The sequence below is a fragment of the Drosophila santomea genome, chromosome 2R (genome assembly GCF_016746245.2).
Source record: "Drosophila santomea strain STO CAGO 1482 chromosome 2R, Prin_Dsan_1.1, whole genome shotgun sequence".
NCBI classification, from domain to species: domain Eukaryota; kingdom Metazoa; phylum Arthropoda; class Insecta; order Diptera; family Drosophilidae; genus Drosophila; species Drosophila santomea.
In genome coordinates, this window is record NC_053017.2 from 8,884,637 (window position 1) to 8,911,248 (window position 26,612).

The 26,612-nt window shown below is 45.3% G+C and overlaps 3 protein-coding genes across 3 annotated transcripts in view; 1 reads left to right on the forward strand and 2 right to left on the reverse strand.

Moving 5' to 3' along the window:
• The window catches only part of LOC120444378, a 120,377-nt gene that overhangs the window by 74,952 nt on the left and 18,813 nt on the right, over positions 1–26,612 (reverse strand). Inside the window, exon 2 of the mRNA XM_039623984.1 lies at positions 13,340–13,510. Within this exon, the coding sequence (XP_039479918.1) occupies positions 13,340–13,397 (58 nt within the window). The 5' untranslated portion in view covers positions 13,398–13,510. The remainder of the gene's footprint in view (positions 1–13,339; positions 13,511–26,612) is intronic.
• Positions 13–2,741, reverse strand: LOC120444379 (axoneme-associated protein mst101(2)). The gene has a single exon (XM_039623985.1). The coding sequence runs from the start codon at positions 2,617–2,619 to the stop codon at positions 571–573; it is 2,049 nt and encodes a 682-aa protein (XP_039479919.1). The 5' UTR covers positions 2,620–2,741; the 3' UTR covers positions 13–570.
• Positions 4,269–6,142, forward strand: LOC120444380 (axoneme-associated protein mst101(2)). Its single transcript, XM_039623986.2, has one exon. The coding sequence runs from the start codon at positions 4,378–4,380 to the stop codon at positions 6,016–6,018; it is 1,641 nt and encodes a 546-aa protein (XP_039479920.1). The 5' UTR covers positions 4,269–4,377; the 3' UTR covers positions 6,019–6,142.

Consider the following 26,612-nt stretch of genomic DNA (forward strand, 5'->3'; position numbering starts at 1 on the left):
ACTAAGGCCAAGTTTACGTGAGGGCAGTCACGGGAGATTTTATTAAAAAACTAAGCAAAGTGAAATAAAATTCATGACAGCTTCGAGTGCAAAACATATGATGGGTTTTTCATCGAATCTCCCAGTCGAACGAGGGCCATGTGGACAATGATGCTGATGGTCTGGGCGTCCACTAGAAAGGCAACGGGGTCCCGGGGGATCATATGTACCATAAGCTTTTTAAAATTTCCATAGGTTTCCATTGTTGTCGTTCGAATTGACCAAGACCACGGTGACGGTGGCAAGGACGACAGCCCAGTTGCTACAGTCGATTACCTGTTCTGAAAATCTGGAATCATGTATCTAGGCAAATGAGTCCTGGCATAGGAAATCCGCTGCATCAACTGAAGGACAAGCGGCCTTGACGACCGCCGTGGTCCTTTAAGCCTTTCCCTTCGCAAGCAATGATAATCTGGGGTCCTGGAAAGCGCAGTTGTCCATCTGTCTAAAAAGTGAATGATTATAGTGTAAAGTTATAGGTATACTAAGTTTTAGGGCTGTTCCTCCTTTAAGAATTATTTTGGGGTTTGTTTATTTGGTCGGCGTCTTCTTTTTTTCCTCAGCTTCGGCGGCTTTCTCTTTCTTATCGAATTCATCACACTCTTTTAAAACCTTATCTTCCTCCCATTTATTCCTTTTCTCTTCCTCTTCCGCTTTCTTCATGTTCTTGAGCTCTTTAAGCTTACAGTTCAGTTCTTTTTCTTGTTTCTTGAGTGATTTCAGCTTCTTTTTCAGTTGCTTGCATTTCTTCTTTTTGGCTTTTTCGGCGCATTTAATCTTTTGCAGTTCCTGTTCACATTTCTCTTCTATCTCTTTGTCTTCGCATTTTTTCTTTTCCTCCTCCTCCTTGCATTTCTTTTTCTTCTCTTGCTCTCTGCATTTTTTCTGCTGCTCATCCTCGCAATCTTCTTCGACCCTGTTCTTTACCATGAGCTCTCTTTGCATCAGTTCCTTCCGTTTTTTTCTCACCTCGCATACTTTTTTATAAGCTTTTCTTGTGCACTTTCTCTTTATTTCCTCATCTGATTCCCTTTTGCACTCTTTCTTTCCGCACTCCTTTTTAAGTTCACTGTCGGTCTTCTTTATATCTTCTCGTGTTTTTTCTAGAACTTGCCATATTTTCTTTTTTGCTTCCTCTTCACATTTCTTCAATTTCTCCTCCTCTTCTCGCTTTTTCTTTCTCTCTACTTCATTGCACTTGCTTTTCTGTCTTGCTTCTGCGCATTTCTTCTTTATTGCACACTTTTCGATATTTTCTTGTATTTCCTTAATCTGACACTCCTTGCTTTGTTCATCCTCTTTGCAGGACTTCTCGATCATTTTCTTCACTTCTTCAGAGGCTTCGGCAAAATCTACGTCATTCTTCTCGGCGAGTTCTTGAATAGTGGGGCAAGCCTCTTTCCACTTCTTTTGAACGCAGCTTTCTCCACTTTCCTTTTTTTCCTTGCACCTATTCTTCTTCTTCAGCTCTCCAAAGGCGTCTGCACACATCATCTTGATCACCATCCTGCGGCACCTCTTCTTGATTTGCGCATTGAGACAGTCTTCTATGGCAGACAGATCAGTCTTTTTCTTCTCCTGGGCTTTGCATATATCCTTCCATTCTTCATATATGCACTCTTCCATCTTCTGCTCGTATGGAGACTTTTTCGCGTCTCCTTCGGGACATTTCGGTTTCTCCTTGGTCTTCTTTGGGCACTCCTGCTTCTTGGTTTCCTTAGCTTCGTCATATGCTGCTTTAGCTTTAGGATCCTTTTTGGGCTTATCAGAAGCCTTAGCTTCTTTCGCAGGATCATTGCCCTTATCCTTGGTAGTTGTTTCATCCTTAAGTTTAGGCGTTTCATCTTTATCGTTCATCTTCTTTGTATCATCTTTTCCCTTCTTTGTTGACCCGTCTGCTGCTTTATTCGCGGACTTCTTTGTCTGTGCGTCGCACTTATCCTCCTCCGGTTTATCCTTACACTTTTCTTTCTCCTTCTGATTCTCTCTCTCCAACTCGGCTTCTAAGAGCTTTGTGGTATCTGCTATGCACTTCCTAAGCGTTTCTGATTCCTTACATATGGTCTCTTTCCCTTTGGGCCCATTGCTCCCTTCCGCTGAGTCGTCCTTTTTCTTGGCCGGACATGCCTTCATTAACTTCTCAATCTTCTTGGCCTTTATCAGCCGCTCGTAGCGGAGCTTGAGTTCATGCTCCCTGCAGTACTTCTGCATCACGGCCTTCAGACAGACTCTCTTGACGCCCGTCATCACGCAGTCCATCATCTCCCCCATGGCCTTCTGCTCCTCCGGCGACATACACTTTATTTTCGCCCTCAGCGCCTTCGACTTGACCTCGATGCACTTCTTCAACTTGTATTTAACGCGTTCGGCATCCTTCTTGGCCGCCTCCTTCTTGTCGGCCGCCTGCTTTTTCTTCATTGCGAGTGCCTTTTGCTCCTTCACCGACTTGTAGGCATCGCTGGCCATGAGAGGTGGATCACAGTAGCTGCGCAGCTGCCACTTGATAGCCATGCCCATGGATCCGCGCACCTGAGGAGCGGACATCCGCGTGAGCAGGCAGCCGGCGAATCTGGAGCTCATTGGTAAAACCCGTGCCTAGGCCCCCACGAAACTCAATTTAAAAACGAAAAATTTAGATTGTCGTGTTTTTAAAAATCGAATTTAGATCCAATTTGTGGGCCCTACGTTCGAAAATGAACTACATGAATTATTGTCGGAAATGGAATACTTGGTTCTTAAAACAAATTCCAAATAAAGCTACTGTGGTATAGCTGGTATTGTTGCAGCACTTAGTACTAACATCAAGCAGCTTGTTACCAAATCAATAAGTGTGGGATCCCGTTTCCTAAGCGGTATTCAAGCAAGAGCATAATTGTAGCTCTCGCTCTGCTAGCGTCAGCAATTTCGCAATCTCAGAAATGACAACAACGCAGAGGAGCCGCAACCACGACATAGTTACACACACATCCCATCGAGGGGCCAACGGCAGACAAACACTTTTGTCGAACATAAAATCGAGCACAACTTAATTAAATGTTAAAAGCGCGACCGCAGCGCGTCTGTGGCAACCAAAGGTGTGAATGCGAAGGGGTTGCTGGCGGTGCGGTGGGGGTGTGGCATTTCCGGTTTGAAGGGGCGGGTTGGGGTTGGGGAAACGCCGTTATCACACCGAGGAAGACGCTGACAGACGCTAACTTCATTTTCGGGGTACTGCTTCAAATTAGCAAACCTGTCAACTGTCAGTGTTTGTGAGTTGAAGTGCGGCCAGAAGTATGCGGGGTGGTTGCTTGGAGGTGTGGGGCACGGCCCCAGGCGAAGAGCAAGACAATGTGCCTCACCTGTGCTTCAACACCTTGCAGAAGCTCCTCAATCCCTCACTCCACAACCCCCCTTCCCTACCTCCATAAGGAAGTTGCTCTGCGAACTTTGCAGTCTATACAGAAGAGGCCTCCACGTGTATGCGTGTGTGTGTGACAGTGGGGGTATGCGCGGTGAATTATGGCATGTCTACTTCCGCCACCTGCCAACCCACTGCGCGCCCCCACCCCGCCCCCCGTTGCGTTGTTTGTAATTTGTTAATTTCCCGCATTTAGAAATTAATTTTCACTTCATGCGCCGCCAAGCAGACAACAGCAGACAGGTGAGTTCGAGTTGGCCTACCTTGGCAGCACTGTCGCACATGAGTGTGCTTTAACTTTCTGCCGCACGCACACACACACAGGCACACTACGGCGGCATTACGAACTTGCACCGCAATTACGAGTGCCACCCCCACTCAGCCCAACCAATGGGCCAGCCACCCAGCGAGCTCATTGCGTATTTAAATTCCTTTATGTTGTCATTAATTTCTGCAACTTGTTCGGCAGTGTCGGCTGTTAATTTTTAAACGAAAGCTCTGCCCGAGCAGTCTGCCATGTGTTTGACACGTTTACATTTTAATTGCGCACATGTGCGCGGTGGGAAAGGCGCATTTCATTGTTGATGTGAGCGAGCGAGCGGGTGCCAAATGTGAAATGGGTCTGCGGAGTGTAAAACTTTAATTGCTTTATTATGTCGGCCAGCAGGCAGGTGGGAAACATCCTCGGAGAATCACAGAATCGCAGCCCAGTTACGTGAAGAATTGGGCCAAGGCACTTGAATGGCCCCAAGGGCTACCACACAATGCTATGAAGATAGAGCATAGATTTTATTGGATGTACCTAAGAAAGCTCTTTTCAAACTGACTCAAGTAGTCTCAGGTTAATATGTAAACTTCTGCACTTTTCGGTTTTAGTCTTACTCCTAAGCCTTACTATTCAAAATTGAATGTTAAAAGTTCCCGCGATTCCGTTTTAAGTCATGGTGTCTATGGGACGTCATCTCTCACAGTCTCTAGTGTACCAGCTAAAGCAGTCCACTTGGAACCGATTCTTCTTAAAGTCCCACACTAATTTGCACTACTTGGGACAACCAAGGTTTCTCGGCCACAAACCCAGCACATATGATGGTTTAAATTCAAAAAATCTAATTAAAACCAATGATCTATGCATGAGCTTTGAAAGAAACTTGACAATGAACAGTGATCAAACACAATCGCAAGCCCACAGGACCTACAGACCATATCAATTGAAGATCCGTGCTTTTAAAATAGCCCTGAACCAACGACGATCGTTTAGCAAAGAGTGCGAAGAAGATGAATGCTATTGCAAAAAGCTGGAGGACGAGAACTGCGCTCTGGAACCCTTACCAAAAGCAAAGCCCAAAAAGAAATGCTCAAGGATATCCAGGAAGAGGAAGCACTTACTCGAGCAAAAGAAAAAATCAGAGGAGGCAAAAGCACCTCCAGAGTCGAAATGTGAACAAAATTTAGACGAAGCTGTTGACGAGCTAAAGTACAGTTGCATGCTGGCTTCCGAGAAGAAAGACTGCGAGCGCAAGCAGTACAAGGCGCTCTGTGAAGAATTGCGAAAGTCAAAGCCACAGGGTGATCCCAAGTCCGTAGATTCACTTGTAAAGTGCATGCTTTCTGGCATAAAGAAGGCGTGTACTGTGCACGCCGAGAAGCTTGTCTACCAGCAGAAGTTCGCTGAACAAATTGCGGCTGAGGAGGCAGAGAGAAAGGAAAGGGAAAAGAAAGAGGGAAAGCCGCTAGACTGTACTAAGCCAAGTGAGGATGACGAAATTGGCGCAAAGAACAAGGCTGAGAAGAAAAAGGCCAAGGAGAGAGCCCACCTAAAAAAATTACTCAAGGAAATAAAGGCCAAGTGCAAGAAACAGCGCCAAGAAGCTGAGCGTAAAAAGAAAGAGGATGAGGAGCTCAATAAGAAATGCAAAGAAGCAGCTGCTAAGAAGAAATGTGAAGCACTGGAGGCTAAAAAGAAATGTGAGGAAGCGGCTGCTAAAAAGAAATGCGAAGAAGCGGCGGCCAAAAAGAAATGTGAAGATGCGGCGGCCAAAAAGAAATGTGAAGAAGCGGCGGCTAAAAAGAAATGCGAAGAGGCCGCGGCAAAAAAGAAATGTGAAGAAGCAGCAGCCAAAAAGAAGTGCGAGAAAGCAGCATCAAAAAATAAATGCGCGAAAGCACCACCGAAAAATAAATGCGAATCAGCGGCCAAAAACCAATGTAAAGAGGCAGAGGCAAAAAAGAAATGCGAGGAAGCCCAAGCTAAAAAGAAATGTGAAGAAGCGGCATCTAAAAAGAAATGTGAAGAAGCTGCTAAAAAGAAAAGCGGAGTAAACGATGCAGCTGTGAAAGAGTGTGAGGCAGATAAAAAGAAAAAAGCTGAAGAGGCAGAGAAAAAAAAGAAAAGCGAAGAAGCCGCGCTTCAGAAGAAATGTGCGGAGGCCAAGAAGAATAAGTCATGTGAAGCCGAAAAACAGAAAAGTTCTGAAGAATCCGAACGGAAGAAAGACTGCGATCTAGCCAAATTCAAAAAAAGATGTGAGGAGCTGAAGAAAAAGATTGAAGAGGCAAAATGCGAAGAAAAGAAATACAAGTAGCCATCCATAGCAATTTATTGCCATCCAAACGAAAAGCTTTACGGAGACGTGGGAGATGAAGTCCCTATCTTTAAAATATTTAAGCTGTAATAAAGTTGAATATATGATATCGTTGCCTAAAAAATCTGGATTTGTATCTTTACCGAATTTGAGTGCGATTAAAGTCAAAATTCTAGATGTTGGCTGATTAAAGTTACTTTCAACACCAAACCATTAAAGCTATTTAAGACTGGCTTTATCATCGGCCGGATAAACCACTATTGTTCGGTCGAGGAAATGCCAACAGACCCGCTAAGTACAGTCTTGCTGAAGGACAATGATGATGAGGAGTGGGCCAAGAAGGAGGCCGACAAACAATTGTGCCCGCTTGTCTTGTTTATTGTCATCCATCATGCCAAGGCCCCTGGTGGCCGGGGAGTCGTGGAGATCGTCTTCAAGCCCCGATTTGTGGCCACCATCCGGAGGTGGCGGAGGTGGAAGCCTAACGAGTGGAGTTTACTCATTCAGTCGAGTCTGCTCCAACCAGGCTCGGCCTCATTTAGCCGTTTTGCTGCGCATTTGCCATTGTCAACGACTCTGCCATGCCACCCGCTTGCGTTGCTCTTGTAACATTTCCACAAGGCTCTTTTTTCCGATGCTGCTGTAGCAGCTGTAGCTGTTGCTGTTGCCGCTGATTGTTGCACAAGGATTTGTCAAGGATAAAACACTCGAGGGCAGCCAGTCGACATTGTCGTAGTTGTCGTCACCGACGCTGCTTCATCATGGTTACGATTATGATTATGTAGCGACAGTTTCTGTCCTGGCCCGGCTGAAAAGCATTCGGTGCGGAGGTCCTTTCACACGTGTTTCCCTGTGCAATGGTTATCGATTTTCCGCTGGGAATGCAATGCATCCAAATGCGATGCTAAGTGCAGTCCGTGCGGCCTTGGATTTTCCCAGGACATTGCACTGAGCATTTAAGTAGGGATAAGGCATAAGTAGATTCAAAGATTCTTTTGTGCTGGCAGCAAAACACATTTACCCAATGTGAGATGGGGGAAAGTAAACTCTAAGAATATGGTTTTTCATTTGTATGCAGGGTCTGAACAGCTTTTCTTTCAATAATATGTGAGTTTGATTTCCTTGACTTACTTTCAGTGTAGCCTGCATAAAAGCAGTTTCTCCTTATCTGCAATTGGCGACCTTGGAGCTTACATGCACCATATTTAGGTTCATCTATTTTCCCGGCGTGTGGCACCCTTTCCGTGCCCCCAATTTGGTGATCTGCGACAACCCAAATTCGTTTGCCAAACACATTTCACCCACCAAAATGCCAAATGCAAAGCAGACAACCAGAAAGGCTGCGGTTGCCAAATTATATGCAACTGCGGTGACGTGGGCGTGGCATGTGGTTAGTTAAACAAAAGTGCTGTGCCCTGAAAACTGGGTCAGAATCAGAATCCTGGGGGAGAAACTGTCACAACGCCAGACGCATTAAAGCGACTAAATTGCCTCGTTGCAAGGAAACCCGCCCGAAAAAACAAAAACGAAAACCAACAGCCAAAGTTCAACAACAGTGCTACAACATGGGACATACGACAACATTGTCTCAAAAACACTCGACAAAGTTTCGGTTTCACTTTGGTTGTTGTTGCCACCGATTTTTGCCGTTTTCGTTGCTGTCAACTTCCGGCGGACCAGCCTGTTCCGCTTGATTGTTCTCGGTGCTCTCGAGCTCCGGCTCCGGCTCCGGCTACGGCTAAGGCAACGGCAACGGCAACGGCTCCGGTTCCCTCGTCATGAAAGGTTAATGACGGCTCCTGTCAGCGCCGAAGGTCACATCTAACGCTTGCCGCCCACCGCCGCCCACCGGTGCCCACTGGGTGGTGGTCCTTGTGGGGTCAAATGTGCAGCAGGTAAAAGTTTCGTTTCCCAGGACAAAAACTCGACGGAAGGCGAGATGGGATGGGGAGAGGGAGAGGGAGAAAGCCAGGTCCTGTGCTAAATACCAGGACTGCTGAGCGGGAACTCCGGGGGGTAGCAGAGCGTAAAAGTTAAATGAAACGAAACACGTTAATGGCCTCCGCGCGGAGTAGATGGGGGAGGGTGGGGCGGCAGAAGGATGCGCCACCCTGAAAGGTGAGAGGCTGTCCTGTTAAAGCCATGCCACGTGGAAAGTGAAATCGCCGGCTTGCCAAGTTGGCAGTGCTGGCCAAGAGCCGTGTAATAAAATGATATCGTTGGCTTAGTTAAGTAGCAATAAGCTGGAAAAGGTAGCCCGAAATTCGTTGGGCGCCACCTCTCAATCACGGCGTTTCAGGTTGATATTAAGTTATTTAGGCTATTTAGACGCCGAGTGAAGACCTCTTCGGGCTTCTCGACTGGGTCATTACAGCCAAATTACAGTATATTAGGTTACCGCTTTGTGTCGGCGTGGAAATTCGACTGACTTTTCCCCACCTGCCTCCCGTTGTCCAGGAATTCCACTACAACTAATAGTGCTGCTAATTAACATCCTTGAAGCTTGGAAAATGGCTAGCTTAAAGCCATTCGATTTTTGCCCCGTGCAGCAAAACTGGCGCCCAATTGTTAAAGCACACAAAGAAAACAGCGCCAAGAGCATCGAGGGGTTGGAGGAGCCAGAAGCAGCCAAGACCAGCCAAAAAAAAAAGAGGGAAAAAAGTACAAAGAATTATGTATCACTTCGTTACGACTTACTTCCACTTAATTTATTTTCACTTGCTTTTAGCTGCAAAGGGCGGGCGAAAGAAAGGCCGGGCGGATGGGACGGCAACTTTGTCTGAGCCTCGGAAAATGAAAGAAGTCGAAAAGCAGAGGGAATTGCACATTATACAGTTGGTCAACAAAGTCTGCACACATTCAGGGCTTAAAAATGTTGATATATATTCCATTTAACGAGATACGGCGGTAAGATATGTCCACTACAGAAGTGAACCATACATATGTCGTGCCGATTGAAATGTTCATTGGTTTGAGTCTTTATTAATAGAATGCAAAAGCAATTGAAGCTATTATATTTCATTGAAAACAAGGATCCATTCTTTGCTGCCTTGCTTGAATAATTCGCTGTTGTTTAAGTGAAATTGCTAAAGAGCTATATTTATTTGAAGCTGCGTTGTTGGAAACTAATGTTGAGTGCCAACTCACCTTGAATGGTGCTCAAACTTTGTATTCCCACTGTCCAAATTTTGGCCAAAAGAAGAAGACCAGGCCCGCAGGCGTTGGCCAACAACTTGCAACAACTTCGGACGGGCTTCCCGTCTGTCTGCGAGAGGCATTTGACTTTGCATTTGTCTGCAACTGCAGGTTGCAACGCTTTCGGCCTTCACACCTTTTGTTGTCCAAATGCTACGGCTGCTCCCATTTCCCATTTGCCCTCGACTATTTTCACCGCCATTTCCACCGGCATTGGGCTTTGGACTTTGGGCTTTGGACTTCGGACTTCGGAAAACGCCTTTCGAGTGGCCGGCGCATTAATTCTCAGGTGTGCAATTTAGTGTGCGGCCAATTTCGGTCGGTCGGTGAGTCTGGACAGGAAGAGGAAGCCCAGGAGCGTCTGTTACGTGTTGACCACACGCTGGTGTTTTTTCGGGGGGAGGGTGGGCTTCTGGGTTTCTGTCGATGGGGTCCACTCTTCCGCCCCCACCGGGGTAAAGGGGGTGAGCTTGAAATGTTAGGAAATTTTAAACGGAAGTTCGCGTTTTCTGCCCTTTGCGGCTGGGCTCTTATTGTTGGCTGTGTTTCCGCTTCCCTGGTATTTTTGGCCTCACATTCTGCGATCCGTGCCCATTTCCGGCTAAAACAACATGGCTTAAAGAGCTGCATGCCACACTTCTCACTCACGTCTTTAACGAAGAACTTTGGGGGCGAACTTTACGCGAAACTTTTCAATGGACTACATTTGCTATGCCATGTTAAACAGCAAAAAAATGACAGCGTAGAAGGTTAAGACGAGAACTATGGCCAGCAAAATGGCGCCGGCTATAATTTTGAGCGAACGACAAAGGCGGTGGGGAAAAAGGAACAATAAATGTATAAGGAGCGGGCAACTTGAAAAACTTTTAATAATTGCATTTTGCGCAAGCAGCAGCATCGACTTCAACTGGCTCACATAATAAACTCGCTCAACCACCACCCACCACCCACCGCAAGGCCATCCAAAGCGGCCATTGCTGCAGTTTGTGCATCGACACCCAAGCAACAAGACAATCAGCTAAGAGATACTCACGAGCCGGGGGAGAACAGGCGATGACTGGGCCACAAAAATAACCGAAAAGTAATTCCCCACAAAAGTAAACTTGAGCTTGAGCGTACAAAAGTCGAGTTTTAAAATAAACTTGCAGCCAGCCAGCTCTATTTTTCTTTCTATCCATCGGATCGCCAGGGGATCCGAGGATGGGGCATCTCTGGAGTTGGTTAGCGAATAGACAAAAGTTGGCGGCGGAGGCGGCGGAGGCGGCGAGGGGACGCTACTTGGGGCACAAAAGGCGCATTTTCCATGAAAGAAAAGTGGCTAACTAAGTCGCCGACTTGGCAAGCCGCCCCCCTTCACCACCGCCCATCGACATCATCAGTGGCGCAGTTTCGAGAGCCTCAAGAGCGGCTCCTCCATCGATTTTTGTGGGCCAGAAAATATGGCTTTCAGTCGCTGCTCCGGAAAAGTCGGTAGCTCTAGGAATTAAAGCAGCTCCGGAAAAACAATGGCAGCTGTCTTAGGGGATAAGATGTGAGTAAATTACGGCTGCCGTGCGATCGAATTTAAGTGAATGAGAAGATACAAATAAAGTGTTCCTGGAATTTTGGAAAGTATTGTAGTATTTTGTTTATAATTTATATATTTTTTATTTTATTTATTAGATATAAATCTCTTTAATAATGTGTTTCACTGGCTTACATTTAATTATGGCATTAAGGTCGACGAGATTTTATCACGAGTAGTATTCATTTACAAGCCAGCTGAGTACAGTCTGTGCCAAAGCAGCAGATTTAATATTATAATAAAAAGTACGATAAAACAGCGTGGCGCAGGACTAATAACCTACAAGTGCCCATGAAACGGGTCAATAATCCACGGAATGTGGCAGATCATCATCTGATTTCATCAACACCCGACCCCATAATAATATGAGACCCACTTTATTAAATATGAAATATGCTCCGTCGCTGCTGTCGCCTCGTATTCTCGCATTCGCCATGGCCAAAGGAGTCGAGGGTCCTTTTAGCATGGCCAGCACGTAGCAAACGCAGTACGCTCAAATACATGAGATAAAATGCCGGACATTAAGTCCTCGGGGGCAAGGACGATCAAAGCGTTTCGCCATCCAAGGTAAAATGCCACAAGCGAAGTCTAGTGCATATAGAGTTATAGAGTATAGTATAACGAACATCTTGCTAAATTTCATGCTCAACTTGCGTGTGTCAAAAATGCGAAATTGAAATGCTTTAAAATTTAACATCTCACCACGGCTCACATCCGACTAAGGGGGTAAGATGCAGCTGCCAGGATGCGGCAAGGACTCCGCTCCGCTTCGCTCCGTTCCTATCCGATCCGTGTTGGTGGGCAAACATTTTTATGCAAAAATATTTTGCATGTCACTCCCATCTGCCGGTTTGTTGTTGTAGCCCAGGGTCTGTGTATTTGCCACAGACTTTTGCATGCATAACAAGTCAGCGAAGCGGACGGACGAACAGACGGACGGACGGCCAAGCAAACAGGGCAAAAAATGGCCAAAAGGATGCGATGGGGATGGGGATGGGGGTTGGGGCGGGTGAAATCCAGGAAAACTCGTGGTAGGAAAAGCCACGCACACAGCCAGACGAGAAGGAAAAGGCAGCGCCGGCAGCAGGAAGCGCATACAAAACTTTAGCGGCAACCGGTCGCATTTCGTAATCTTTGCAAATAAACGCGTGAAATTCCAAGGCGCACCACAGTGGGGCATGCAGCGGGTTGAGTGGTTTTTGGGTGGTTTTCGGGTGGCTCATTGTGGGGTGGTGCTGCCACAGTCGCCAGTTGGCCGACATGTGCGCGCCATTTTTGGCATACAGCTCACACGCGAAATTGCGCATGCAGATTAAAATTCTTGAACGCGCATTTCCGTTTCCGTTTCGTTCGCTGTGTGTGTGTGTTTGTGTGTGTGCGTGTGTGAGTGCACGAACTGATGGGGAAAATGCCGCGCATTTTCTTCGCTCTTGCAGCGGGGGAGTGCTTGAATTTCCACTTCAGCTTTCGGTTTTTGCCCTCTGTTTGCAGTGCTGATTGCAACCTTGAAGTGACCCCGTGCCGAATGAAGTTGTGAGCGGTTGGGAATACTCAATAAAATTTGTATCGAATGCGACAGCTTGTTAGGGATTTGTTGGGGATTTCTCTCGTTTTGATTAGAGTCCTAAACGTCGCATGCTGAAACCAAATGCTGATTACATGGGAAAACATTTGTACAATTGAACTAATACATTTCTGATTTAGGGCTTAGCTGCTCTGTGATTGCCACTTTAACCCCCTTTTATTTAGTAATAGTTTTTCATATAAACGCTTATTTGATAGTAATCAAATTAGTCTGCCTGTTTCTATATTTTTTTCTCGCTACACAAGACAAGTAAATATGTTAATTACTACCGGCCTAGCCGGAAATTCGACAAAATTGTGATTTCAGTGATGAAATGAGAAGCGACGCTCTAAAAATAAATCACAAAGTCGCATATTACTCATACGCCGCGTGTCCCTAATAGGCATTGACAATGGCATATTACTCATTGCATTAGAGAGGCGGGGGCATGATTTTCGCTTACTTACGGACCATTGTCATTGATATGCAGGACCTGCTTTCTGTCCAGTTTCTGGACCTGTATGATGCCCGAAAAAAAACGAACTGGAAAACGCCCAGGGTCAGCTTTCTTCGGCTTCGTTCCTCCAGTTTGGCCCCCCTCCCAAAACGCACATCAAATAAAAGAAATGGCTTTGTTTGCTGCATGTGGCATAGAATATCAAGCTGATAAGGGGATGGGGAGCGGGTCCCAAGGATGGGCACAAGGATGTGGTGGAGCTGGTGTGCTGGCGCATAAATAATGTGACCTGCCTGACTGCGATTATCTGTGAACTATTTTTCACACGTTGCCGGCATACAAAGTGGTCCATTCTCTGTTTCCCCGGCAATATATGAGCTCCTTGGCCTGCTGAGGCCACTTGGCCCATTCATTTCCACATCTTGCTCAGACATCCACACTCACACACACACACACACACATGCTCACTGGCAGGGGCATAAAAAGCATATGTGATGAGGGGGGAATTTTGGCATAGTTTTTTCGGCTGATGGCTACTTACATTGTACTGAAATAATGAACAATAATATCCAGAGGCGTCGATCGAATGTCGGTCTCATGACTTCATCACTTATCCAGGGATTCGTTGGTATGGATTTTCCTGTTCGACGTTTATTCCGTCCGAAACCGCTCAGCTTTTGGATGGGCACATGTGTACTATTTGTCGAGGAATCTGCAAAACGGAGATTTAATTAGACTGGAGAGCAGCAAAAATGTTTTTAAGCCAATTAAACAGTAGAAGGTAGAAGTATAAAAGGTGAAAACGAAACATCTAACAACTGTTTGCACATGAAATTAATTAATTTTCCACAAAAACTTTGTTGCATAACGTTAGGCGGATTAACTGGATGGAGGAGAACGCTGCCGTATAGAGACATCAGGCGGCAACATTTTCGACAGCATTTTGTCTGCAGTGTTTGGAGTGCAGGGCAAACAAAGAGAGACGACAACGACATGTGGGGTGTGGTGGGGGACAGGGGACAGGGGACAGTGGACAGGGGATGGGGATGAACGTACCACTAGGACTCCACAAAGCGTACACATACTTTCCACCAGCACTGTGTCTATGGATGCCCGGGTTTTGGGTAGCGACACAAGGCAAACAAAATTAGCAGCAAAGCTGACGGAGCTGTTAACGAATTGACGTTGCCAGGACTCCCATGACTGCCATGACTGCCATGACTCGCAGCACTCGCCCCTCCACTCATAACCAAAGAATGACGAAGGACTACGGACGATGCTCCTCGATTATGCACATGTGAAATCTGGCAAAGGACTGGAGATGTAGAATGTCTGAGCTGAGTCCAATCAAAAGTCGGCTACAAAGTTGTCCAACAAGAGCTTACCAATTTGGAGTTGTTACATCTCGGCTTTTGCTATTTGCCGGACACAAAGGATTCGATTTACATCAAAAGCAATTTCGAGCACAGAATGCACACATGTACATACGAGGTGCACTGTAGGGGTGTAGCCCACGGAAGACCACTCCATGCAGTGTAGTGTAAACTAATGCAACTTCGAATATAAGCATGTGCGGCAGCAAACAATGGGTGCAACAACTATGCGGCCACTGTGGCACAACAATGACAGCATTGGGCAAACATATCACGCGATCAATTTGTCAAACAAGCTGCAGCAGCAGCAGCAGCAGCAGCAACATCAACTGCTACAATAGATAGATGCAGCAACAGCAGTTGACCCCTGATCCCTGACCCCTGACCCCTGGGCAACATAAATGGAGCAACCGCTGCCATGGGGAAAACACTGGCAAACAAGCGGGGCGGAAGATGGGGGTTTCCCCCGCCATTGTGGCCCACAAAATTGACATCAACAGCAGCGACATTTGACGCACATCATCAATATGTGACTCTGCATATGGCCGGCCACCCACCCACTGCCCCTCGCATTCCGGGTATCCTGCTACCCTGCTATCCTGCTATCCTCCCATCCTGCTATACAGCTATACCGATACCCCACGACATGTCGCACAGCTGTCATTATGCCAGCCAACAACGAAATGCAGTGACAAACTATTACATGACGATTGTATGTTAACAAAAGCTTGAAGGTTGGCCCAAAACCTTCTCCGGCTGGGAGTCAAGTTATCGGACAAACAGCAGATGCATCGAAGCTCCCTCGACTTTTCCTTGCCGCATAAATCAAGCATATGGTGGGAAAACCCATTACAGGCAGGTGCTGTCGAGCGGGAGCTGCCAGTAGTTCTCCATTTTCCGCACATTTTCCCCAGCAAAATACTTAAATGCCGGTGCGCTCTCTTATTTATGGTCAAAATGTGAAGTGCCCTTTGGTTTATGGGCTTTAAAACGAATGTATATGCACGAAATCAAGAAATGTATATTTCTTAAAACCCTCAAACACCGCATTAAAATATTCGAGAAGTTCACAAAACTCACTCACTTTAAAGTGCATTTACAGACGATCTTCAAACAGTATTAATAATATATTCAGGGATACTTACTAACTTATAAGTAAAAACTTGGGTAAACACCCCTGCATAATTCCAACTCTCTGGCACTTCCTTCAGCTGGCTAAGGGTATCTGATAGCCGAGAGTGTTTGAAAAACACTTTCAAACCTAATTCCTTTGCTTTTCTTAAAGAACAGCCCAGTGAGCAATGTCAATCCATTGACTAGCTTTCAGCTCACCGAACAAATCAATAATCGTGCGAACGAACCAGAAGCACTGATAAACAGTTGAATAATTAGAAAATGCCAATTATAAGTGTTATTTTGAGAGCTGAGCAAACCAATTAAAATAAAAGCAAATCCGAACGAGGAGTGGCTACGACTACTGACATTTTAATCGCCGCAATTTTAAAGCTATCATCAGCAAGCTCATGATGATGCCAGCGATACATAAACAATAAAAGCCAATGGTATGTAAATTTTACCAATTTACCGCAACAATGCAAACGATCCCGGGAAATTGTTAGACGGTCAGAAAATGTTGAGTAGGGGGGCTTGGTAAATTCGGATGAAATCATTTCGCCGAGCTTTGTAAAACTGCAAATGTGTTGCAGACGAACATTTCTGGTTAACCGCAAAACATCAGGCAATAGAGGCGAGTGCCAAACGAATCCAGTTGGGTAAACGCAAATTAAATTTACAAAACCGAACCGAAAACTCCACCAGCAATTGGCAAGTTCATTTGCAGCTTGAATTTTTATTTCATTTCTCCCGCCATTTCAGCTCGCCTTGAAAAATCATTTTCATTGACAACTTTCGCCCAATAATTGACGGGTGAAAAACAATAAAACAGTGTGCTAGTCCCAGTTCCATACCCATTTCCCATTTCCCATTTCCCACTTCCCACTTCCCATTTCCATTGGCATCTCCATTTCCATCCATCTGCGGTCGCTTTATTGATGGCAAATGAATTGGCAGTGGGAAGAGCTGAAAATAAATAAGGATTAACAGAGCGGCGGGAGAATAGTCTTAATTTTTCATTCCGCCATTCGGCTGAATTAATATGCGTAATTAAATTTTTCGGCCGTTGTATTTGCTTTTAATTTCGAAACTTTTAATTGCATTTGCGCTGGGCAAACATCAACTGAATCTAATGCATTCCATTATTGCGGATTATTCCGATTTATGGTGTTCAACGCCTAGCATCAAACCCAAAAACAGAGAAGGAGAAAACCTTTAAATTGCCATTTAAAGTTTTGCTGATTTCCCAGCTGAGCGGCATCGACACCTGGATCCTTTTCACTCGGCCAGCTGACACTTGTAGTTGGCCCTAATCAAAGGCTACACTAAGCTGCTGCTCAGGATAATGGCAGGACGAGGGAGAGCTGGGATCCTGGCTGAATCCTGGCAGGACCCGGACAAATGCAAAGTTAAGCAACTTCGACACTGTTGCCGCACAGTTCATTGTTCGGGCGGGAAATGGGGTGGGGCAGGATGGGTTGGGGTTGGGGTGTAGCTAGTAGCTACCCTCATCCTGCTTTCACTATCACAATTTCCACATCGACGCGCTGCGCTTTCCCTTCTCTCGGGCCACTTGAACAAATTTTTCTTTGTCTTTTGCATGCCCTCTTCCCCCACTTTTCCCATTTTCCGCATTTTCCGCCCATCCCACCGACAACATGACTTATGTGGCTTGGAGCGAAACAAATGTGGAAAGCACAAAAGTCAACATATTGAATAATGATTGGTAGGCGAAAAACGAGCCCCACTCCCCCTCCCCCGTCCCGTTTTTCGAAAGGGAAAGAAAGTTAGAAATGGGTTTCCACATGTTTCCCTTTTGTCCTTTGCATGTTTTTATTTTTTTTATTTTGTGCTGTAACTCCCCTTCATAATCATAGGCGATAAATTCTGGGAGCAAAAAATTAATGATGCGAATTTCTTTGTTGCTGCTGTTTTGGCTTTTATAGGCTTGCTCGATTTTAATCGAATTTTCCAACTCTTCGCATGTGCAATCGATAAGCAAGTCTTAGCATTTGATTGATAATGCTGAGCGGCTTACTGGCTGCTCCCGTTTTAAACCGGATGTGCAATTAATGGGATTAGTGTGAAGAAATTTAGCAAGAACGCAGTATCAGCTTTAATGACGCAGCACAAAGACGGCTGAATGCCAGGTCAGAACCGACAGCCGACGGACAACAGGCCAACTCAAGACAATGGCCAGCAGGCAACTGGCATGTTGCCATGTGGGTTACCTGGAAACTGGACTCTGTCTCGGCGAATGCCATTCGATTACGGCGGAGTGGTTTGGATTGAAGTGGAGTGGATTGGAGAGGAGAGGAGAGGAGAGGAGAGGAGAGGAGAGGAGAGGAGAGGAGAGGAGAGGAGAGGAGAGGAGAGGAGAGAATAGGACTGCAGTGGAGTGGCAGAGAAGCCCCATTCATCCGATGCCAGATGGAGGAGAAGGCCATTCCGCAGACGGAAGCCAGAGAAGAGTCAAAAAACAATCAGGCGGGTAAATCGATGTCAACAACTAGTAGCAGACAAGTTTGAATAGTGGTAGTAAAATGCAAATACTATTGCAAAAAATAAGGGAAAACTGACGAATTCATTAGAATGCGTTCTTTTCATATATATCTGCGAATATAATTTAGTGAAATCATCAATTTCACTGCTTTAACTAAAGTTCTGACTCGTTTGAACTATAATTATAATTCAGGTACTTAACGGCTTCAAAATATATAATGCTACAGATTACAGCCTCGCAAACTCCCCTTAGGTAATTGAGCCATGAAAACCGCACTTAAATTTTCAATAAATTGTTAAGGCAGCCGCCGAAGCCATTGATGATGCACGAATATCTTGCTTCATATTTATGCATTCAATCATATCAACTTCTCTTAACGACTCTCTGTAAACTTCAATGTGGGCCAACTTTTTATGGGCGGGCGGGCGCAAGGCTGAATAAACTCGAAGGGCTCGATCGGAAATCAAATTAAAATTTCATGCTTTAACATTGTGTTCCAATTACTGTCGCAAACAATTTATACGCATTTCGTGGAGCGGGCAAACCTGGCAGTGCCCAGCATCCCGATCCCAGGCCAAGAGCCATTTTTCAACCCAAAACTTTGCCCATCGCCGGGAGAATGCTACGAGTATATGAGTATATGGTGCTACATGGAATATTGGTATGTGGATGCTGCGGAGTGTGGATGGTGTGGAGTTTGGGAAATGGAAAATGGGAAATGGGAAACGGGCGGCTGGCAACCCAATTCGGGCTGCCAATGCCAAACGGGTCGTTGTTATGTCATGAAAAATGCATTTTTCAGTACACAATAATAATATATGTAACACAATAAATTGCGAAACGCAAAAAACGAGCTCAATGAGCAGGGCCAGAGGGGTGAGGTAGGTGTAGAGGGGGCTATGGTGACTGGGAGAAAATGTTATAAAATTGTTATCGAGCGCATAATAGCAAATGTTGCAAAATAACTTTTGACAAAGTGCACTCAATATCACACAAGAGGCAGCCGAAGGACCTCCAATAAGAGGGTGAGTGTGTATGTATGTGTGTCAGTGACTGACACAATGAAAAATCACAGAATGCAAAGGCTGCGAAACTGCAGGCGAAACTTTGTATTAGATGAAAAATAAAAGGCATGGCCACTGGGAATATCGCAACATAAATTGACACAATTCGATGAAAAGCCAAGCAGATCATTGCATTCGCCTGGCTTAAAAGTGGCAAGCCATCGCAGCTGCAAAAACAACAAAAAGTGCTGGAAAAGCTGAAGTAAAACTTGCACATCGCCAACATTTTCTCGTCATCGCCTTTTCCACAGTTTTCCTGCCGCCTGTCAAGTCGTGGGCATGTAAACCAAATTACGGCAACACATGTGCCGCAAAATATGCAACAATTTGAAGCGGCCAGGAAAATGGTGGGTTCGTGGGCGGGGGGAGGGAAGGGGTGGTGGGAAACTGTGAGGAAACAAAAAGGAAAATCCCAGGCGAGCATTTTTCGCTGGCGTCGTGTGTGCGGTGGGCGCAAAAAACGTGGCACGAAAAATTGCAGTGCATAACTTTAGGCATTTTGCAGCAACTTTAAGGGCGCCGCTCGTGGCGGGGGCGGGTGCGAGGGCGTGGCACGTCTGTTGCATGCCTCTTTGCGCCCCAACACAATGGCTTGCATATGCGGCGCCCAAAGTTATGCCAGTTGCTGATGGCAAGGGGGCTGAGTTAGCCCGTTTGCGCGCCAGAATGCAACTATTAGTTTCACATAGCTGGGCAGCGGCGACAAATTCCCAGCTAGTCAGTAGGCCATTGTGTTGACAAGGCCGAAAATCGGGTCAGTAGTAAATCAACAAAACAACTCGGCACTCGGCCCTCGACGAACAATGGCAATCATTGTTCTGCGGCTGGTGAAAAATGCATGCTGCATAGTTTTAGTTGTAAAATCCACAATCCGTTGATTGCCAGCCATCGAAAATGTGCATGCGAGGAAACGCGGAAATTTCGCATTTATTTGAAAGCAGTGGAAAACCAGTGGAAAACCAAATGTAATGAATCGATGAGCGCTGTAGCCAATTGTCGAAAATAAACGAAAAGCAATATGAATTCATATCCGGCATGGATGGCGAGTTTTTGCAACAATTGCCTTTTAAATTATGCAATAACTGTTGCCATCAAACTTGCAAGTCACTTAATAGGATTAGCTTTTGATGGCAGACCGAAGAAATGTCATTAGGTTATTCCATAGCATATTAGGTCATAAAATACATATCACATATGCAGCAATCACGAAGCTTGCCACATTCGAGAGTCTCGACTTTTAGATATCACTTACATTTACGTCCTGCATTTTACCTTCTAAACTTGTACCGTAATAGTTTGGACATTTCTTCTAAACTCGAATAATTTCAAACATTGTTGCTTACTACTCATAACTATTTTATAGTGGGTTTCCACTCAAATCCGCAATCTGTGTCTCCTCCGCTGTATGAAAGCATTTTGGAGGCACTTTTTTGTGGCGCCCAGCACATCTGACGTTAATGGGTTAACTTAAGTGCTGGCTTTAAGCCCACATGCCAACATCAGCTATCAGCGCTTCCGTGCACACTTCAATTCACACACAAGAAGGGGGTCTGATTGCGCGCGGGGTGCGGGGGTCGGGGGTCTAGGGTCAGGGGTCAGGGGCGGAGACGGAGACGGGGAGAGGCCGGAAAAGCTCTCGGCGGGAAAGTCCCGACTGGCGATTAATCAATAACCACTCAGCGGCTGAGTCCAACCGATTTAATGGACGCGGAATGATGAAGCCGCTCGCTGTCTACATTTTGTGGGAAGTGAGCCGAGTGGATTGGAGTGGAGCCAACTGGCTTGGAGTGGGGAGGAGTGGATGCGAATGTGGGTGCATTAAATTCGCTCCAGGCCACTCTTAGGCGCTGGCCGCGATGTCAGGCGGAATGCAATGAAAACGAGGCCAAATGCATGCTCCGGAATTTGGCCCTTTTCGGCGTGTAACAAGAATTTCTCATTTGGGCTTCGATTATGGGTGGCCACAGAGTAGGTGAGATGAAGAGAGACTGGTGGCCATTTTTGGGGCATTAGGCGATGCGCATTTTTGGCAGAGTGTGCCATTCCAGGTCACTGAACTCCGCAAACAGAGTCCGATTGGAACCACATTCGTGCTATACCTAGAAATTTCACATCGCCGTATACATATATTTTAAATAATACTGCAGTAGCTTAAAAGTTTGTATAGTTTGTTTGCTTTGTTTAGGCACCAATAATACCAATTTAAACAGAGCAGCAATAAATTTCCATTTTAAACTCCATTTTGGGCATGCAGAATGGAATTAAAGTGCGATTTTTATCAGTCAACCGCTTAGAGGCAACAGGCCAAAGCAAACAGACCGTCAGATAGACACGATTGTCGTCATAAATTTCGGTGGAACACGACCAAGTTGGAGCCCAGCACGCAAGCACACACACACACACAGTTGATGACCCGCCTGCTGGAAGTAGGTAACACAAACACCTGCACACACACATACACAGGTACACACATACAGGTGCAGAGCGGAAGCCACATGAAACATGACCCTCGATACAAGCGGCAAAGTTTGCGTGCCAAACAAAACACATGGCAAAAAGGTGAGACGGAGACACGGCAAAGATGAAAGCCAAAAAGTCACCTGCAAACCGAGTGAGGCGGTGATGGTGCAAGCGAGAGGACACACTGGGTGGGAAAGGGAAAGGGAAAGGGAGAGGGGGATGGAGAGGGACACTTGCTTGCATGTGGCACGAATCGCCCGGCGACATCGAAGCGACAAACATTTAAAAAAGCATTTCATTCGCATATGTACGCCATACCGGAAATTCTATATCAACGCCAATTGCTTATGGCCAAAGGAGATACAATTCAGGAGGTGGAAAAATATGAGTATGGTAGGAATTTGAGAAAGAAAGCAAGAATCTAAAAACACTCTATGTAAACTCGAAATAAATTGTTTTACCAGGTGTTATGAAAGTGATTCCCATAAATTGGTTATCTAAGTCATTGCAGTATAAATTTGGTAGTTTATGTATTTTAAATACAGGTATTCAGCTTTCACTTGCCTCAGCCTGCTAGTTCTCTGTTCAAACGTCGGTTTGTTGCGTCATTTATTCGCATAAGTAATATGAGACACCTTTCAGTGAAAGTTGAAAGCTCAAGTCCCAGGAAGCCGAGTCCGAGTTTCGGTGGGCAAGCTTTTTAATAAACTTAAGTGGATCAGGTCGCAAAAAACAGGCAATGGAAACACGAGCGCTGCTCAAAAGAGGACGAAAGAGACAAATTTTGTGTTTATCCTTTTTTCGCACCGTTTGTGTGTCGTGCCAAATGGAAATATAGCCAGCGAGCCACGTGAATTTATTTATGTGGGTATTTGTTTTCGTGGCCATGTCGAAGCGTTGAACCCGCCATCGAGGTTAATTAAAAGCAAAGCGCGCCCAAAACTATGCCACGAATTATGCACTCCACACTCACACACCCACACACTCACACGCACACACACTGCCAGCGGAGGTCAGTGCGCAGAAAATTATAAATATAAGCTCATTAAAGGCTTAGTCGCTATAGGAGGTCGCCCCGCGCTGACCGTTGTCCATTTTAATTAGATAAAATTGCATTTTGCATAATTTTAAATGCCCGCACACATCAATAAATCGAGCTCTCGCCCGCGCAGCACGGCAACTTATTTATGCCTTTGCTAATTAAACGACACACAAAAACGATGCCACCAAAATGAGGCATTCATTTTAATTGCTTGGAAATACGAGAAAAACGAAAAATCCAAATTCGATTTTCGACAGCGTCCAAATCAATTAGGTGGCCAAACAATTTTGTTACCCGATGTGGGCAAAACAGGCCCTACTCACTTATAAACCAGGTGGTTGTAATAAATACCTACACAGATTTTGAGTTAGTTAACAGCACTCACAATGACTTATTGAACAAGAAGTTCAAGGTCTTAAATGAGAAAAAAGAAAGCATACTTTTACACACTTCAATCAAAGAACTCTGTAAACTCTAGCTTCGCGTGTAGATATTTCCCACTTTGACGCTTTTCAGCATAGCAGCCTATTTATTATTTACAAAGGCCCAGGCTAGTTGGTCTTAAATCTCCGCAAATTTCTACATATTCTTATGCAACTTGTTGGTTGGCATCCCGTAAAGAAATTCGCTGCCTACTTAGCGGCGTGGCAATTACCGCTTGCCGCAACCAAGACAAACTACTCGCTGAAGGGAAACAGGAAACACGAGGCCATCGTGATGGATGGGAGGATGTGGCGATGTGGCGTTGTGGGGATGTGGGGTCGGCGGTTGCGACGTCGTCGGTGGTTGGAGCTGTCAATTATAGCAGTTTGCTGAAAGTTGCCGAGCAAAATGCTGCCTGCACCGAGCTGAACTACACAAACACACACCATGTGCGGCCGTAATTAAACAATTAGCGAGGTGAGTGCCACTTAATTAAATAATTTGCAGCCATGCGGTTGTAAGGCAGTGAAAAAAACATCGACGGTTCCGAGTCGAGTCTGCGATGCCCTGCCATCCTAATTTACAAAATAATTCGAAAGGCCCAGAAGCCCAGAAGCCCATCGCCCTGCTAATATTGTTCACCTCAGTGGGGGGCCTTCGAAATATGACGTCTCATCAGCCGAGAAAGTTGGCTAGCATGCGGCAAATGGCGACAGGTGTTTCAACAACATTTCGGGCATGCCATAAAAATAACCCAAAACACACACACATACACACACACACCTAGTATGTACATGACATGCCTGACTTTTGCGTGAGTGTGTGAGCACATAAATGAAATTATGACATATTTAAATGGCATACAACAGGCAACAGGCTGGCTGCCTGCCCCCAACCTCTCCTCTTCTGCTCCGTTCTCCTCCTCCTCCTCCTCCTCCTCCTCCTCCTGCTCCTCCTGCTCCTCCTCCTTCGCCGCCGTGACAGGCGACTTCCGTTTCCGGTTCTGTTAGCCAAGTTGCCCAGCAGTTAACCTGGGCGCATGTACATTTCTAGTTGCTGCTGCCTGTATAATTTACAATTTAGCGCCATAAATGCTGTGTCGTTTTGCTTTGCTTTTCTGTGAGGGCCCACGGGGCGTATGCGGAACATTGCGTGCCTGGGTCGGGTCAAGTGCGTGTGCCATGTTAATTAGGTGACAATGTTATCAAGGTGGTGCCGGAAATCGCTGACACGGCGGTTAGATTGGTTAGATTGGTACGGTGATTAAAGTCCTTGCAGATTGGCCTTAATCTTAATTGGCTAATATACGGCACTAAGATACCAAGTCATAACCAACTTAACAAAAAACACTAATAAGACTAATAATCCTGCAAAGGATAAATGCATTTGTAAGTCACTTGTAAAGCGTATGCCACAATATACTTAAATTCTTGGGGTACGACATAGTTATTCTCAAGAACAACTGGCGTTTCATAAACTTATTGATTTATAGATTGAAAACAAAAATAAAAAGCATGCATTTTGAGCAAATACCAAGCTGATAGCAATCCTATTTCGACAATTCCCAAGCTGATTGCAAACTTGTGGCGAGCAATCCTTCGGCAGTCGAATCCAACTGTCATCGCATTGATCCCTCACCCGAAGCGATAAAATGATAATATGTCATTAGTAGCGGGCTTTGTATAATTTATAATTTATTTTCGCATCTACTTAAACAACAAACACGAGAGCAACGACAGCACTTTCGGCGTTTTTCCGGCCTTTTCCGGCACTGCCGGGTCCACGGCGAAAGGCTTAAATGATTAATTAGGCGCGTCAATACATGCGAAAACAGTGGACATGTTGTGCATGTGTGCATGAGTGCATGTGTGCACGGATTTGTTTTTTGCCGCTGGTGCGGTGTGAAAATCACGTGTTGAAAATGGCGTGAATTCGTCGTCGTATGAATAGTACTCGTATCGTATGGACAAATGGACAGGGCTCAAAACACAGGTAGCATCCATGTTGCATACACGTTCGTGTGGACGACACACGTGAGTTTGCATTTATTTTGATGTCATAGTTTCCGTTGGCGACGCTCTGATTTTAATATTTAAATAAATGCCGTCGTTGATTGCGCATACGACGCGTTGTTTGCTGTTTGCCCACCACTGCCACCACTTTTGTTGCTGTGATTGCAGCGCGCTTGGCTGTTGTTTGCATAAGACAAATTGTGTTTGTTTTCGACTTTGCCCAAATCCCAATTATATGCCATGGCAGAGCTCCATTTCGCATTTGCCAGCAATACCAGCAATGCCAGCAATGCCAGCAATCCGATTGCACCCGAAAACATTAAAAATTATACAAATATTGATGTCGCACTGCGAGTGCAATAATGTTGCTGCATAAAGCCATTTGATGGTCTGCAGCTGGCAATGAGTGGCTTAATTGAAATACATTAGCAGAGCTGAATCACTCATAGGTGGGAAAATGATCCAGATAAAAAGCAGATGATAGGGGAAATCCTTTAAATAACAAACACTACTCATTGCAAAGCAACAACAGTGGCGAAAATAAATGTATCGAAGATCTAAGATCAACAAGATTTAGTCAGTTAAAGCAGGCTACCAAATTTAAAGTTAACTAACACTCAATATGCGGCAATTCTTGAATCGGAAGTAGAACATTATGCAACCAATACAAATCAGTTCACCAGACTATCAACCTTCAATTGGTTTGGGCTAATTTCTGGTGTATTTACCACATTAGAGCTGACCTACTGAAGTGCAAAAGGTTACGGGGAAAAGTGAACCCATCTGTCACCAGCCAGCACTTTTCCATGGCCGTGTAAGTGACACAGCGGCTCTAATTCATTATTTTCTGGGCGGATGCCAGACACATGCATACGTATTTGAACATATTATTTATGGCAAACAATTTTCGGCGAAAAACTCTTCAAACCGACCGCAAAACAACGGCAGCAACAAAAGCAAAAAATATTAAAGGGGAATGCGTATGCAAATGGAATATCCATTTATTATTGCATACTTTTGTGAGCGGCCGCACTCGAAAATTAAAATACGACCATCCAGACTGGAAACACTTTTAATTTATTAAAAATTCTATTGTCAGTGACTAGGATAACAATAACCGCAGGACATGCGTACTTTTTCACTTTTTAACACTCCTCCCCGCCCAGCCGTGGGAATTCCTGTTTGTCACACAATTTTTATGTCGCTGAACTCGCTCGACAGCGGCTACTTTGGGTCCGGATACGGATCCGAATCCGGGGATCCGGGGATCCATATACATACGTACATACATACATATATGTTATATGGGGATACCAGCTCGCACCACAATACGTTCTCTGCCGCTGATGCCTTTTCACATGGTTTTGAATGAATGACACATAAAGTTCTTTTTATTTCAGCTGCGTTTTGTTTTTGCGACATTTTTATGAATGCCTCGAAAGGCTCTCCCTCATTCTTTTACCATTTTCCTCCTCCCTTTTTTTTTTTTGCTTGCTTCTTCTGTATTTTGTGTGGCTCAGCTTTGGGTTTATTCATGCGGAATGCGACGCATAGTTTTTTGCCAGTCCAACCGACCCCCTTTTTGTTTGTTATTGTTTTGCCAACAGTTCAGGCCAAAACGCACACACACTTACACACACACACACACACAGTCGCACACATGGAGACATGGCTGGAAAACCCTTTTCAACGCAAATATGTTCCATTAGCAATGGCTCGACAACGATTTCAGTGTTTTTTCGCCTCGCTTCTCAGTTGCTTTTTTTCTAACTGCTGCTAGCTGGTAGTTGGTAGCTGTTGGCTTTCTTTTTGCATTTTTAGCCT